The 14,339-nt window shown below is 37.3% G+C and overlaps 1 protein-coding gene across 1 annotated transcript; it reads right to left on the bottom strand.

Annotated features, from left to right (window-relative positions):
• Positions 1-10,045: 10,045 nt before the first annotated feature.
• Positions 10,046-12,080, bottom strand: LOC133702518 (cytochrome P450 726A27-like). The gene is made up of 2 exons (XM_062126811.1): positions 10,989-12,080; positions 10,046-10,776 (listed from the first exon to the last, which is right to left on the bottom strand). The coding sequence occupies exons 1-2, from the start codon at positions 11,880-11,882 to the stop codon at positions 10,156-10,158; spliced, it is 1,515 nt and encodes a 504-aa protein (XP_061982795.1). The 5' UTR covers positions 11,883-12,080; the 3' UTR covers positions 10,046-10,155.
• Between the last annotated feature and the right edge of the window lie 2,259 nt (positions 12,081-14,339).

Genomic DNA, 14,339 nt, shown 5'->3' with positions numbered 1-14,339 from the left:
CTCAACTTTTGTGTTTTAATGCCGATAGTGGTGGGAGAAACTTGTAGGTGACATGAAACTATTGTATTCCTTCTTGGATTCTCCACTTGCAGAGCCACAAACAGATTTCTGCAGAGTGAGCTCTGCTATGTTGAAGTTTGATGCTTGCCCTTGTTTTCAGACTACGTCTGGCTTTTCAACCCACTACAGTGTCTTCGTACTGAAACTGGTGGTGTAAATTTTCATATCGTTTGAAACTACTACATCCCCTCTTGCATTCCCACTTGCAGAGCCATAAACGAGTTTTTGTAGAGAGAGCTCTGCCACGTCAAAGTTCGATGACTGCTCATGTTTTCAGACTAGGTCTGACTCTTCGGCCTACTCCAGTGTTTGAGTGCTGAAACTAATGATACAAAGTTTTATAGCATATGAAAATACTGCATCCCCTCTTGCATGCCCCACTAGCAGATCCCCAAACAAATCTCTACAGAGAGAGCTCTGCAACGTAGAAGTTTGATGTTTGTTCATGTTTTTTCAAACCAGGTTTGACTCTTCGGCCTACTGCAGTGTTTCGGTGCTGAAACTGATGAGACAATTTTTTGCAGCGTGTGGAAGTACTGCATCCCCTCTTGCATGCCCCACTGGCAGATCCACAAACAAATCTCTACAGAGAGAGCTCTGCCACATAGAAGTTTGATGTCTACTCATGTTTTTTCTGATCAGGTCTGGCTCTTCAACCTGCCACAGTGTCTTTGGGTTGAAATTGATGAGAGATTTTTATAGCATATGCAACTAATAAATCACCTCTTGCATTCCCAACTTGCAGAGCCATAAACGGATTTTTGTAGAGGGAGCTCTGCCACATTGAAGCTTGACGACTGCTAATATTTTCAGACCAGGTCTGACTCTTCTGCCCGCTACAATGTTTTGTTGGTGCCACTGGTGGGAGAAAGTTTCAAAGCATATGAAACTACTACACCCCCTCTTGCATTCCCCACTGGCAGATCCAAAAACAAATCTCCACAGAAAGAGCTCTGCAACGTAGAAGTTCAGTGTCTAATCTTGGTTTTTTTTTTCGATTTTTTTTTTTTTTTTTTTTTTTTGCTGCTGAACTGGAATTGAGCTCACAGTTGGGGTAACTTCAAAGAAGGCTAATGCACCATGTACAGAAGCTAGTAGTTATTTGGTTCCATTAGCAGATATGGAGGCGATGAATAATTATCAGTGCAACTGAACAAGAACAAAGGTTGTCATTAGCTGATGACTAAAGGCATTGTTGCAATTATTCAGGACTGAAAAGAGGTGTAACTTCAATGGGACATGGACAAGCAGTGTTCCCACAGAAGACTGTGTAGATATTCCATTTCCCTTTGATGCTCTACACTTGTTCAAGCAGATCTGATTCTAGCTACTTCACCTCTGATACTCTCAACTTTCTTTTGACAATGAGCCTCTCCCCGACAACTTTCTTCGTTTCTATCATCTTTCTTCATTCACGTGTAGCACAACTTGTGTGGGGGAAACCTATCTTTCAACCCGGTACATGCATGATATATGTATGAACATGTAAAACTATATGATGAACTCGCCCTTCGAGGGGTGACATATGGTCGTAACTCTTGTATGATGAAACAAGAATCTTGATTCTTGCCCCAAACTCTACAATGAAAATTTTCTGAGTGACGGCCATTGGGTCACCCAAAAGTCTTGAGTTCAAGATGCTTCAAGAAGGGTTTGCCCTGATGCAAAACAATATATACGGAGCACACTTCCTAAAGGCAGGTTCTAATCTTTTTAAGTGAGACAAAAGGTAGGTTTACTACTTGGTCTCTAAAAAGGATCTCTTGTTGTCCCAGTGATCACCCTCTTGAAGGCAATATAGGGGCTTGTAGGCAATGAGATGGCACGTGTCCAACTATTACCAGTCTAAGCACTCAACGAAGAGTTGGGGTTTACACAAACTTAAACCTTGAATAAAAGTCGTAAGGTAAGCTGCTAGTCCCCCTCTTAACCCGAAGCTTGTGTGTGCTTTTAAAAAATCAAAATATGTGATGCATGAAACAATTCTATACAATGCATGAATAAAAAAATAAGACAAAAGCAGAGAATTTAAACACATCAAAAACACAAAGCTTAGTCCAATAAAGTTGAAAACAATACCTTCCCCAGTGGAGTCGCCATTCTGTCGCACGTCGGAAAATCCGCGCGCAGCGTCGGCTGGCGATTTTTCGTTTGTTCGTTTTGATTTGATTGGTTCGTCGGAGTCGCCACCTAGTAATTTATTGAGGGCTACTAGGAAACCTGATGTACTGGTCTTGTCAGAGATTCACAGGAAAGGGACTAGTTGTGGTTAGGGAAGGTATTAGCACCCCTAACGCACCCTACCTGAGGTAAGCTGCTTCGTGGACTTGATGTGTTTTTAAAAATAAAATTTTAGCCCAATTCTAAGGCTTTGATAAATCAGTTATTGGTTCCCAAATATATGTAGATACATGTTCTACATTTTTATAGGAAATACAACATGATTTTTATCTGTCCTTTAGATATTTGTGCATATAAATTAAAATATTAAATTCATTTTTTTTCTTTGATTCAATAACATACATAAAAAAAAATACACAAACACACACAATCTCTTTTTCTATCATTGTTTTATTTTTCTTTCTTTTCTTTTCTTTTTTTTTTTTTTACATCCACAGTACACAATACAATTTCAAAACAAATAAACAAAAAAATTACATGAAAATTACAATAACAGCCCCAAAACAATATGGAATTTATAGGGAACACCTTCTGGAGCCGGAACAGTGTTCAGCAGGATTTCTAGGCGCGGGAACAGCAGCGGCGCGTCTTCCCACGCGCCACCGTGACTGGCGGCGCGTGGGTTCACGCGCCGCCACAGAAAAACACAGCAACAGGGGGTGTCTGGATCGACTTCTTCCCCTCTTCTTTTCCTCGCCGGCGGTGACAACCATGACCTGCAAAGCCACAGAAAACGCAAAAAGCAACTGCTTTAATCTTCTTTCATGGTTTTTGGGATCTGCCTCTCTCTTCTCCTTTAGATCTGCAGATCGGCTCTTCTGTGGGTTTCTTGTCTTCCCCTCCGCTTCTGGTAGCTGGCAAAAGGAGGAAGGATGGCTGCTGATCTGTAGGTGCCGTTGTGTTCGGGCCGCCACTCGAGGTCGGTTGAAGGAGGAGCCCAATGGCGGTGCTGAGGAGATCGGGTCTGTGGCCGGCTGCTGAGGGGAGGAGCTGCTGCGGGGTTTCGTGGGAGGTGAGGGAAGCTGGGGACGGCGCATGTTTCGGTCGCTGCAGCTGGCCGGTCGGTTGGAGATCTGTGAGATGGCCGGGGAGGGAGGTCGATGGAAACGAACAGCTAGGACGGAGAGGGACGGCGCTGCTGCTGTTCAGCCGCCGCTGGGGCCGAGTGGAGGAGAGACCTGGCGATGAAAATGAGAGAGTGAGGGGACTCTGTTCTGTCGAAGAGAAGGGGAGAGGCAGAGGGGAAGTGGCCTTGTGGGGGGAGCTGTGAGGGTGGTCTCTTGTGGGTGCTCCGGTTTGTTGCAATGGGAGAAGGGGAGCTCTGGTTTCCTTACCAAGGGAAGGGAGGCGGCTTCAAGAAGATGAGAGGACAGGGAGGGGGCTGCCCCCGGTTTGGTTTTGAAAGAGAGGGAGCTGTCTCTTGTTCTCTGTTGCCGAGGGGAAGAAGGAAATCAAAGGGGAGGGGCGGCCAGCCTCTGTAAACAGGGAAAGGGAGGCTTGCAGCCGCCCCTGCTCTCTCCTTTTTCAATGGGAAGGGGGGGCGCTCTCTCTTTCAAAAAATAGGTTTAGGGTTTTTTCTGATGTTTCCAAAATTACCCCCCCTGAAAATTCAGTTTTAGCATGGTATTTATAGGAAAAGTTTTGCTAGGTTTTCAAATTAGTCCCTCAACTTTTCCTTTCCTTCTCTTTTCCTCTTTTTTTTTGTAAATTTTGATTTTTCTTATTTTTTTGTATTTTTGAAAGCGAGCAAATATCAACGTCGACTCAATGAGGAAAATCAATGATTTTAAAATTAACGCGTTAAAAATTGAACGCGTTCGAAAGACCTTTGAAAATTTAAATTCTTTTTAGACGACGCTGCCAATGCTAAAAACGATGCAAATGTATTAAAAATGTATTTTTTTGGGTTTTCAATGCTTTTCACTATTTTTGGATTTTTTCTAAAAAATTATTAAAACATGGGTCAAAAATTGGGTAGCAACAATACCCACAAATCCCTTTCTTTGACAAAACTAAAACCTGCTTTAAATCCCCCATGCAGACAGCAAGAAAGAAAGAAAGAAAGAAAAAGCTTGCTCTATTCATGTATATAGAAAAAACAAAACCATGGCCGGCTAATCTCTCAAGAAGCAGGAAAAAAAAAAGAACATAAAAGGGAGCTGATGATGAAGAAACAACAGCCCCCCTCCCACGGTTCTTTATGAACCAGAAATAAAAAACGAAACAAGGAAACTGCAACTCTAACACAAAAAAAAATCTAAACTCACAGCCACGGGAAGAAACAGAAGACAAGGATTCATTTTATGGCAAAAAGGAAATAGAAAATGAAAGTGAAAAGCCAGAAGACAAAACAATTGTTTAAACATCAAAATAAATACCTGCAGGTCCCGCTTGAAATGGTTTACTGCAACAACTGAAATAAAAACCAAGCGCACGTTGCTTTCAAAGTTTATAGCAAAACCCCCTCTCCGTCTTGTCTTTTTTCTCCTCTTCCCTCACAGTAACTCAAGAATGCAAGAAAGAAACTCTCTCTGTTTTTCTGCGTTTTTTTTTTCTACTACCTCTCTCTTGCGTTTTTCTTGTCTTTCTTTTCCTATCCTCTCTCTCGTTCTCTCTTTTTCTCTTATTTTTCCGCTCCCTTTTTTTTGCTATTTTTCTGCTCTCTTTCTGCCGCCCCTTGCTAGGTCATTAGAGGGGTTTATATATAGTCTAACATATCTCTATTTAGGAAAAATTCAATGCATTAATTCTAGGATGCAAATCCCTGCTGGTGTGCAGTAAAAAAAACGCAAGAAGGAAACTAAAATATTCTTATTCCTATTCTGATTTTCAGCTCTTAATTTCCATTGATCAAAGGGTGGTACAACTCCTTTCTTTCCTTCCATAGCTGGGACCATGAGGCACCAGCTGTTTCCTTTGAAATGAATCAATAAAAACATGGTCTCAAGCTCTCCAATCAGCAAGACAAACAGGGAAACCAACAGGAAATTTGCAGAGGAAAAAAAAGGAAAGAAATCAGATGGGTAAGGGTGCATGCAAGGTCTTATTTTCCTTATTCGGTGTGGTAAAAATCTTGTCATTTATGATGATCCAACCCCCCTTTCCAGCTTTCAATATCATTCTTCAATTCAATCCCTCATTTTAACACTTTTCGATTCAGTCCTTGGTCCAAAAAAAATCCTTCGAATCAGTCCCGCAAACTTGGGCTATATCCTTCCCGCGGCAGAATTGTCTGCCCTCACGTTAGATATTCAAATGGGAATATCTTGAGCTTCTGATATCGAAATCAAGTGATTCAAAAGCCCAAATTCATCTACGCGTCTAGGACTAAAACTTTGATGGAGAAGTCGAAGTGAGATAAAATCGTTTTACATAACAGAATCTAGCAGTAATTTGGTTGGTTGAAAGGGATCTCCGGGTCTAACTCAAAAACTGACGAATGTCGAGAGTCCTGATACGGCTGAGAGTATGAACTAAGAACAAAAATCACAAAAACTAGACCAAAAATAGAGTTTTTTAGTGCAGAATCGGGTCAATATCCTTCTCGTGGCAGAATTCTCTGCCTTCACGTTAAATATTCAAACGGGAACATCTTAGGCCTCTGATATCAAAATAAAGTGATTCAAAAGCTCAAATTCATCTATGCGTCTAAGAGTACAACTTTGATGAAGGAGTCGATGTGAGATAAAATCTTTTTACAAAACAGAAATTGGCAGTAATCTAGTTGGTCAAAAGGTTCTTGATCTGACAATACTGAGCATCCAAATCTGACTGAGAATCTGCTCTAAGAAAAATGATCCCTAGGACCTAATAAAGGTGTACGACAATTTTTCAACATGTAATGAGTGACAGGATATACCTAGGATGGTCATATATCGTACGAAACTGAGTCAGAATCAGAGCCTAAGTTGGAATCAAAAAATTGCGACAGCAGCAGAACTATTTTTTAGTGCAAATTCTGAGGGATTTATTCAAACTTAAAGACCAGATAAAAAAGAACTAATTTAGCATTATGAAGACTCCTGATCAACCTAATAAAACCTAATTCTTTCTGTGCTTTTGTCAATCTTCTGGCAAATATGAGCTAAACTCCTAGAATCTGTTCAAAAGAAGTATACACCGTCTCCAGCACGTGGGGTCAAAAATTGAGTAACAACAGGTGTTATTTGGCGGTTTTCTGAAAAAATTCAATTAATTTAAATTTTTCATTTAAAAATTATAGACGGAATCATTGACGGATTGAAAAATCGTTGGTAATTGTTCGCGGTTTCTGAAAATTTTTTATGAAATTGAAAATTTAAATTAAATATTACCAATGGAATTACCGACAGAATAATGAAAAAATATTAATATTCAATTATCCATCGTAAATCCGTCGCTAACGCACCCCAATAAAAAGTCTGGATCCCCTTATTTCATAAGAGATAAACTCATTTCTTATTATTCTTCTTCTACCAGTTCTTCTTCTTCTTCTTCTTCATTATATGTAAAAAACATCAATATCTATTTCTTTCTCCTCTTTTCTCTCCTCATCTCCTTCTCTTTCCCTCCATGCTCGGGGTATGTTTTCTTCTTCTTTCTTCTTTTATCTTCTTAGTTTTTTTTTTAAATTAATATGCTTTATGATTTATTTTTTTCTCTCCTTAACTTCGCTTGCAACTACATTAAGGTAAGATTTTTCTTTTTTTTCTTCTTTTTTCATGATTTTTTCACTATATTTATTTTTAATTTATTTTGTTCTTAATAATTGTATAAATGTTGTTGTGAGAATTATTTTTTTTCATATGAGATCAATTTTTAGTTGATTTATTTATAGGGATTCTTAATTTTTTAGCAATTGCAACTTCATTTTTTTCATATGAATGTTTTTAGTTGAATTTATTTTTTCGTTTTATTTATTTGTTGCAAACTTTTTTGAGTTGATTTTCTTATTCTTTTTTCCAAGCATTTTGAGTATATATTATAGAGTGTTGATTTATGTTAATTTAATTATTTTATAATTTTATAAAATGTTTTTTAAAAATGTTTTTATATAAAATAATTTCGTCGGTATATCCTTCGGTAATTCTGTTGGTAATAAAAAATATTATTACCGACGCATCTGTTCCATCAGTAAATCCATCGGTAATTCCGTTGGTAATAAAAAATATTATTACCGACGCATCTGTTCCGTCAGTAAATCCATCGGTAATAATATATCGACGGATTTACCGACGGAAAAAACATTACTGACGAATGATTCACCGAAGAATCATTTCTGTCTGTGATTCTGTCGGTAATATAATTACCGATGGAATTTGTGTCTTACACCGACGAAAAAATTCCATCAATAAAACTGTTAAATCTTGTAGTGTCCCTAATGCACATCTTATATATCATCCCGAATACATATCTTACCTAAGATAAGCTGCAATGTTTATTTGTTTGATACAAACTAAGGTATTGTGTTTTCTAACTGTTGGTTAAAGCTAGTTTACCCTAGTAGAGTTGACCATAGTTTTAGAGGTCAAGTCTAGACATTCTAAATTCAAAACATAAAAATAAAAAAAATTATCTTTTTACTCAGTATTAGGAATACATCTTACATATAAGTTCATAATTCTGAATATTAAAATAAACAAAATATTTTTTTTGATATTTTTGAAATATAGGCTAAGTTTTCAAGGCTTTAATAAACTAGTTATTAAATCCAATATGCATGAAAAATATAAACTATTTTCTTGAATTTTTTATATGAAAATGCTAAATTATGTCGTGTGTGTTTTTTAATTTTTAAGAGACTTGGACATATACAAAAATCAAAATATTTAAATGAATTTTTGAAAGAAATATTTTTATTTTTTAAATAATAATAATAATAATAATAAAACAATTTATCTAATATAAGAAAAAATTGAGTTGATTATTTAGAGGAGGTGGGGACGGTGCACCACCTCCTTCCTCGTTTTCTTTTTTGGTTGAATGAGGACAATTTGAGCTGATTATTTAAAAAATATAAGAAAAATAAAAATATACAAATAATTTTTGGGAACAAAAATTAAGTCATGACAAATTATATCATATATTATAAGATAAATGCAACTTTTATTTCTTAACATATTTTAGCTATAAAATAATTTAGCAGTTTTTATCCCACGAGTGAACGATATGAAATGGGAATTAACTTAAGATCTCGTTTTCTTTTAGGTTTAAAAATTTTAATTCACTCCAATAAAAAGTTACATTACATCGGAAGGAAATTCTATCAGTTCTGAACAATTTTTTCATTGAGACAACTTTCATTTCATATCATAACATAATGCAACAATTTTTATCTCACGAGTGAACGATATGAAATGGGAATTAACTTAAGATCTCGTTTTCTCTTAACAGACTGCTGCTCGCGGTGCAGTCTGTTACTGCTCACTGCTTCGGTGTTGCTATGGCTAGGGGTGTAACTCTTCTGACACCGGTCAACCGGTTGAAGTGTTGTTGGCAAACGGTTTAAGTGTTTGTTGGCTAAAATATACTAGTGTGTGTGTCTTTCATTTGTCTCATACAGAAAACTCAACTCTTTTGTCATCAGAGGACTAGTTACCATTTATGCTTTTCTCTTTCATTTGTGTCATACGGAAAACTCAACTCTTTTGTCCTAACAAAGCAGGTCCATCGGAACCAATCTCTTGTTCCTGTCACCAAAATATGCCTTTTTTGGGCTCTCTTCAAAACAGGTGTAGCTTTCCCTAGCATTGATGACTTCATTATATGCCTGCTCGTACATTAACACAACTCATTCGCTGATAGTTTGCTTTTTTGGAGAGAGAGAGAGAGAGATACACAAAAAATAAAAAAGTGAGCTAAGGACGTACGTTCCTCATAAGAAACTCCGCTTAAAATTTCCTTCTCTTTCAGTTAAATACACTTTCGATTTTGCTTTTAAAATACGATCAAACGCCACCAACAACTACCCTTCGTATTTTTATTTTTATTTTTTAACGGCTGGGACAAGGGAATTCTCTCTGGTTTTGGTTGGACAGGGTGTTCCTGGGCTGAAGGGTTTTCTACCTATTGATCTTTCTAATAATTAAAATTGGTTAACCTGAATAGAGTAGAATATAGTTTGAAGGATAACTCTAATCATTTTAAATTCAAAACATAAAAATAAAAAAAATTATCTTTTCACTCAATATCAAAAATACATTTTACATATAAGTTTTTATAGTTTGCAGGATAACTCTAATCATTTTAAATTCAAAACATAAAAATAAAAAAAAAATATCTTTTCACTCAATATCAAGAATACATTTTACGTGTAAATGTAAAATAATTTTAAATATTAAAAACATAAAATGTTTTTTTTTTTTTGATATTTTAGAAATGGAGGCTACGTTCACAAGGCTTTAGTAGAGTAACGAAGGCCAGGAGAGAAGAAACGGTGGCTGTGATGGCTCCTACAAGGGTCTCTGATTGTTGTTCTTGGCTGGAATAGGATGCTGGTGGTGTTCTCGTATGGTGTACTAGGTGCTGTAAGGGAGGAGAAATGGTATTTTTGGATGGAATAGGTGAGGAAAAGTGGTGCTTTGTATTTTTTATGATTTGGTTGGACTGAGTGTTTATAGGCTGAAGGGTTTGCAAACGCAGTGCGTGGGTGTGAGTTTTTCAATTATGTCGTCTCCCCCTATTTGTTGGAATGGGTTCCTTTTATTTATAGAGGTGGTGACGGTGCATTCGCTCCCTCGGCTAATTCGAGTTGATAATTATCTAAGAAAATTATAGGAAAAATAAAAATATACAGATAATTTTGAGGAACCCAAACAAAATTAAGTTCTGACAAATTATATCATGTACCATAAGATGAATATTAAAAATCATAGTTGAGACAACTTTTATTTCATAATATATATTTTAGCGCTAAAATAATTTAGCAGTTTTTAATTATCCCACGAGTGAGCGATATGAAATGGGAATTAACTTAAGATCTCGTTTTCTCTTAACTGTGCCACCAAGAGACTCAGTCATGTCAAGATTTTCAGGTTTCAATCCATCAGCAGGTTTCCAGTCAAAATGGTATAACATCTGCGCAAGTAGAAACTCAATGTTGGCTGTAGCAAACAACATGCCAGGGCACATCCTCTTTCCAGCACCAAATGGGATGAATTCGAAGTCGCTACCCTTAAAATCAGTCGAAACATTGATGAATCTCTCTGGATAGAATCTCTCAGGTTCATTCCAATAATTAGGATCTCTTCCAATTGCCCATGCATTAATCAATACTTTACTTTTGACGTGGATGTCGTATCCATTAACATTACACCTCTTCCCACACTCTCTTGGAATCAATGGTCCAGAGGGATGTAATCTTAGAGTTTCTTTGATAACCAACTTCAAGAATTTTAAATCATGAAGGCTTGCTTCGTCAGGAATAGTTCCAATATCATTGAAGACTTGTCTCACTTCTTTTTGTGCCTTTTCCATTACTCTCGGGTTCTTTACCAATTCTGACATTGCCCACTCTAAAGCTGTTGACGAAGTGTCACCTCCACCGCTGAACATTCCCTGAAAGGTAATCAAGTATGACATGTTAGATAGGATTGAGTTCACTTCCAGTTAAGAGTAACATGATGTAAGTCAAATATAGAGCATAGACCATTGGTTTGCATATATATATATATATATGATTTCATTTCATCATGTTTGAGGATGGTTATATTTTTTTTAAAAAAAATTGATTGATTAGTGCGTGTAACAAAGCGAAAATATATACTAACCAGGATGATAGCTTTGATATCGCTTGTTGTTAATTCGAATTCAAGGTTTCCATGGTCTTGGAGATTCAAAAGAACACCGAGAAGATCATCCTCTTCGTTCTTGTCCATCTTTGACGCCAAAGCGGAGTTGGCTCTACGCTCGGAGATGATGCTTTCAAGTATCTCATCTGCTTCTCTACGCATCCTTTCGAGTCTAGACCTGACCCGACTGACCATGTAAATAAATTTGGAGGAAGGGAATATATCTATCATATTAAAACCTCCAAGTGCCTTCATCAATTCGTCAACAATTGGTAAGAAAGCTTCTTGGTTTTTGCATTTCTTACCAATGCTTGCTCTCGCAATGATGCCATTTCCTAAAGAAAATATCATCCTACTAAGGTTGATTGGAGACCCCTCTTTTGAATAAATGGAAGTAATAAAATTAGATACCTCTTCTTCCCTAATAGATTTGAATGATCGTACACGTTTTGCAGAAAGAAGCTCTAATATGGAGATTTTTCTTACTTGTCTCCAATATTCGCCATACGGTGCAAATGCAATGTCTTTACGGTTGTAGAACAGGACGCTTGCAGCTACGAGATGAGGTCTTTCAACAAAGTTGATTTCATGGGTTTTCAACACTTCTTTCGCCGCTTCTGATGAAGAAATAATGACAGTGGAAACTTCACCAACTTGAAGTTGCATGACAGGTCCAAATTTCTTGGCCAAGTCCCTCAGGCGATGATGGGGCAGAGGGTGAACTAGCTGGTGAAGGTTTCCAATAAAGGGTAATTTCCATGGCCCAGGAGGTGGATTTGAACTTGACTTGTTGCTTTTGATAAGTTTCGTCCACGTCCATAAAATGGAGATAACGAGAAGGATGGTTAAAAAAACAGGGAGGGAGAGCGACATTTGCTCTATTCTGAAAAACAAATATTAATTAGTGACAGGGTCTCTGATTGTTGTTTTTGGCTGGAATAGGATGCTGGTGGTGTTCTCGTGTGGTGTACTAGGTGCTGTAGGGGAGGAGAAACGGTGTTTTTTGCTGGAACAGGGGAGGAAAAGTGGGACTAGGAATTCCCTCTGGTTTTGGTTGGACTGATTGCGAACGCAGTGTGTGGGTGTGGGTTTTTCAGTTCTGTCCTCTCCCCCTATTTATAGAAGGTGGGGAAGGTGCCTAGGCTCCTTCTATTTTCATTGAATTCGGACAATTTGAATTGATTATTCAAGATTTTTTTTATTAAATCCCTGGTCATGTTAATTTTGGCATTATCTTTTACAATATAGTTCTTGGTTTTGAATATTTTTAATTTCATTATGGATTGAGCTTCAAAATTATAATATTAATAAGTAGCAGCAAACGATCCGAATGGATTGAATCCGTCTTTACACAACCTAAGATGCACGTTCATTGATTCAGCGGAAAAGTGAGGATGCACACTGTTAAAGTGTTTCCACGCTTTGCCGTCAGAAGGATGCACCATCACTCCATCAACTGCATCATGTGATTGGTGCCATGTCATGTGCTCAGCAGTCCTTCGTGACTTGAATAACCTCTGCAGTCTAGATGTAATTGAGAAGTATCTAAGTTTTTTATATGCCACTAGAGTCTTTCCCCTACCAGTTCTGGGTTTGTAACGGGAATGCCCGCTCGTCATGCACTCGGTCATCTTAGCATTTTCAAGGTAGTATAACATGCAGAAGTTAGGGCACATGTCAATTTTCTAGTATCCTAAACCGAGGGGTTTCATCATGGACTTCGCAGCATAGAAGTTCTCTTTCAGCCTGTTCCCTTCAGGTAAAATGCTTCTCGTCCATTCAATAATCTTGTCATACCCGGCCTCACTCAACCCATGATCTGACTTGATGATGAACACCTGTGCTACGATCGATAATTTACCGTGGTTCGTGCAGCCATCCCATAATGGTTCGTCAGAATCTTTCAACAAATCAAAAAACCTAGTTGTATCTGCATTAGGTTCTTCTTCTATAATTGGACATTGATTGACATTACCTTGATTCATTCTCATTACATCCATAACAATATTCCTGTAAGGATAAGTGTTGTCATTTACCGCTTCATGCACGTTGCTAGCACTAGAAGTTGACCCGACCACCCTTTCTCCCATTCTCCTCTTACTAACAAATACTTCTTCGTGTGCATAGCAACACTGGTAATTCTCCATAAACCCTTTGTGTAGAAGATACATCGTTACAACATCTGGATGCAGATACCTTTTATTTTGACACTTCCTACATGGACACCTAATACCGCCTCTAGTAAAATTTCTGGGAATAGATATTGCGAAATTAATAAAACCCTGAACCCCGTTACAATAATCTATCCTCCGCAATCCTTGGGGTGAATCTCGATACATTCATGAACGATCATCCATGACTTCTATCGAACCTCTATAAAATTATGATGACAACATGTATTAATTAACTATATTAGGTAAATAAATTTACAAAAATATTGGTTTACCTCGAGATTATCCAACAAACCAATTACAACTTCTCATAAATATTAAATATTCATTATCAATTATCAACGTCCATACAAATTAATACATATATATCAATTTACAGAAATTACAACTCCGCAATACCATTGATGATAAAAATTAAAACGGAGCCATTAAACAAGCTATTAATTATTTCAAAACAACACATGTAATTCGGTAATTCAATAAAGTTTCAATAATTTACAAACAAATAAAATCTTACAAAATCTAAAACAAATCATAACAAGTATAAAATTATACATTCATATACTACAAGTTTGTTTGAGAAATAACAATAAAACATGTACATCTACTAACAAAACAATAAAATTGACATTTAAATGTTAAAATTTTAAAAGATAGAATTACTTACAAAAACTGATAAAAATCTATCGGTAAATCAGAACACGGATGTTGTGACGAAAAGACTTTAAGAAATATGACTTGTTGTGCTGAGAAGAGGGAGATTTTTTGTTTGGGGGGGGGCTAGTTGTTTGCAGTTAGGGAGAGTTGAGATGGGGAAGAAGAAGGAGAAATAGGGGAGGGGAGGGTCGACAGAGAGGGGATATATTAACTTTTGCCGACAGATTCATCGACAACATTATTCTGTCGGCTAGTCTGACGATAAACAGGGCACGTCACCGTACGGAGTTGCCGTTTTGAATCCCTCAGTGATTCCATCGGCATTGTAAACGGTGAATCGGTCACGTCACCGTACGGAGCTGCCGTTTTGAATCCCTCGGTGATTCCATCGATAAAAATCACCAGCAAAAACCTCCACATAAACGAACCGCCTTTTAAAAAAAAAAATTCTCAACATTCCATCCGTAATTCCGTCGGTAACTACCTACTGAATTTGGTCGTC

Source organism: Populus nigra, chromosome 9 (assembly GCF_951802175.1).
Source record: "Populus nigra chromosome 9, ddPopNigr1.1, whole genome shotgun sequence".
Classification (NCBI taxonomy): domain Eukaryota; kingdom Viridiplantae; phylum Streptophyta; class Magnoliopsida; order Malpighiales; family Salicaceae; genus Populus; species Populus nigra.
This window is presented reverse-complemented; position numbering and strand designations above follow the sequence as displayed.

What these genes read in the sequence shown, in the direction of transcription:
- LOC133702518 (XM_062126811.1), bottom strand. Translation starts at nt 11,882, where the DNA reads ATGTCGCTCTCCCTCCCTGTTTTTTTAACCATCCTTCTCGTTATCTCC. An exon ending in ATATCAAAGCTATCATCCTG is followed by an intron (nt 10,777 to 10,988) that starts GTTAGTATATAT and finishes ATTACCTTTCAG; the next exon opens with GGAATGTTCAGCGGTGGAGG.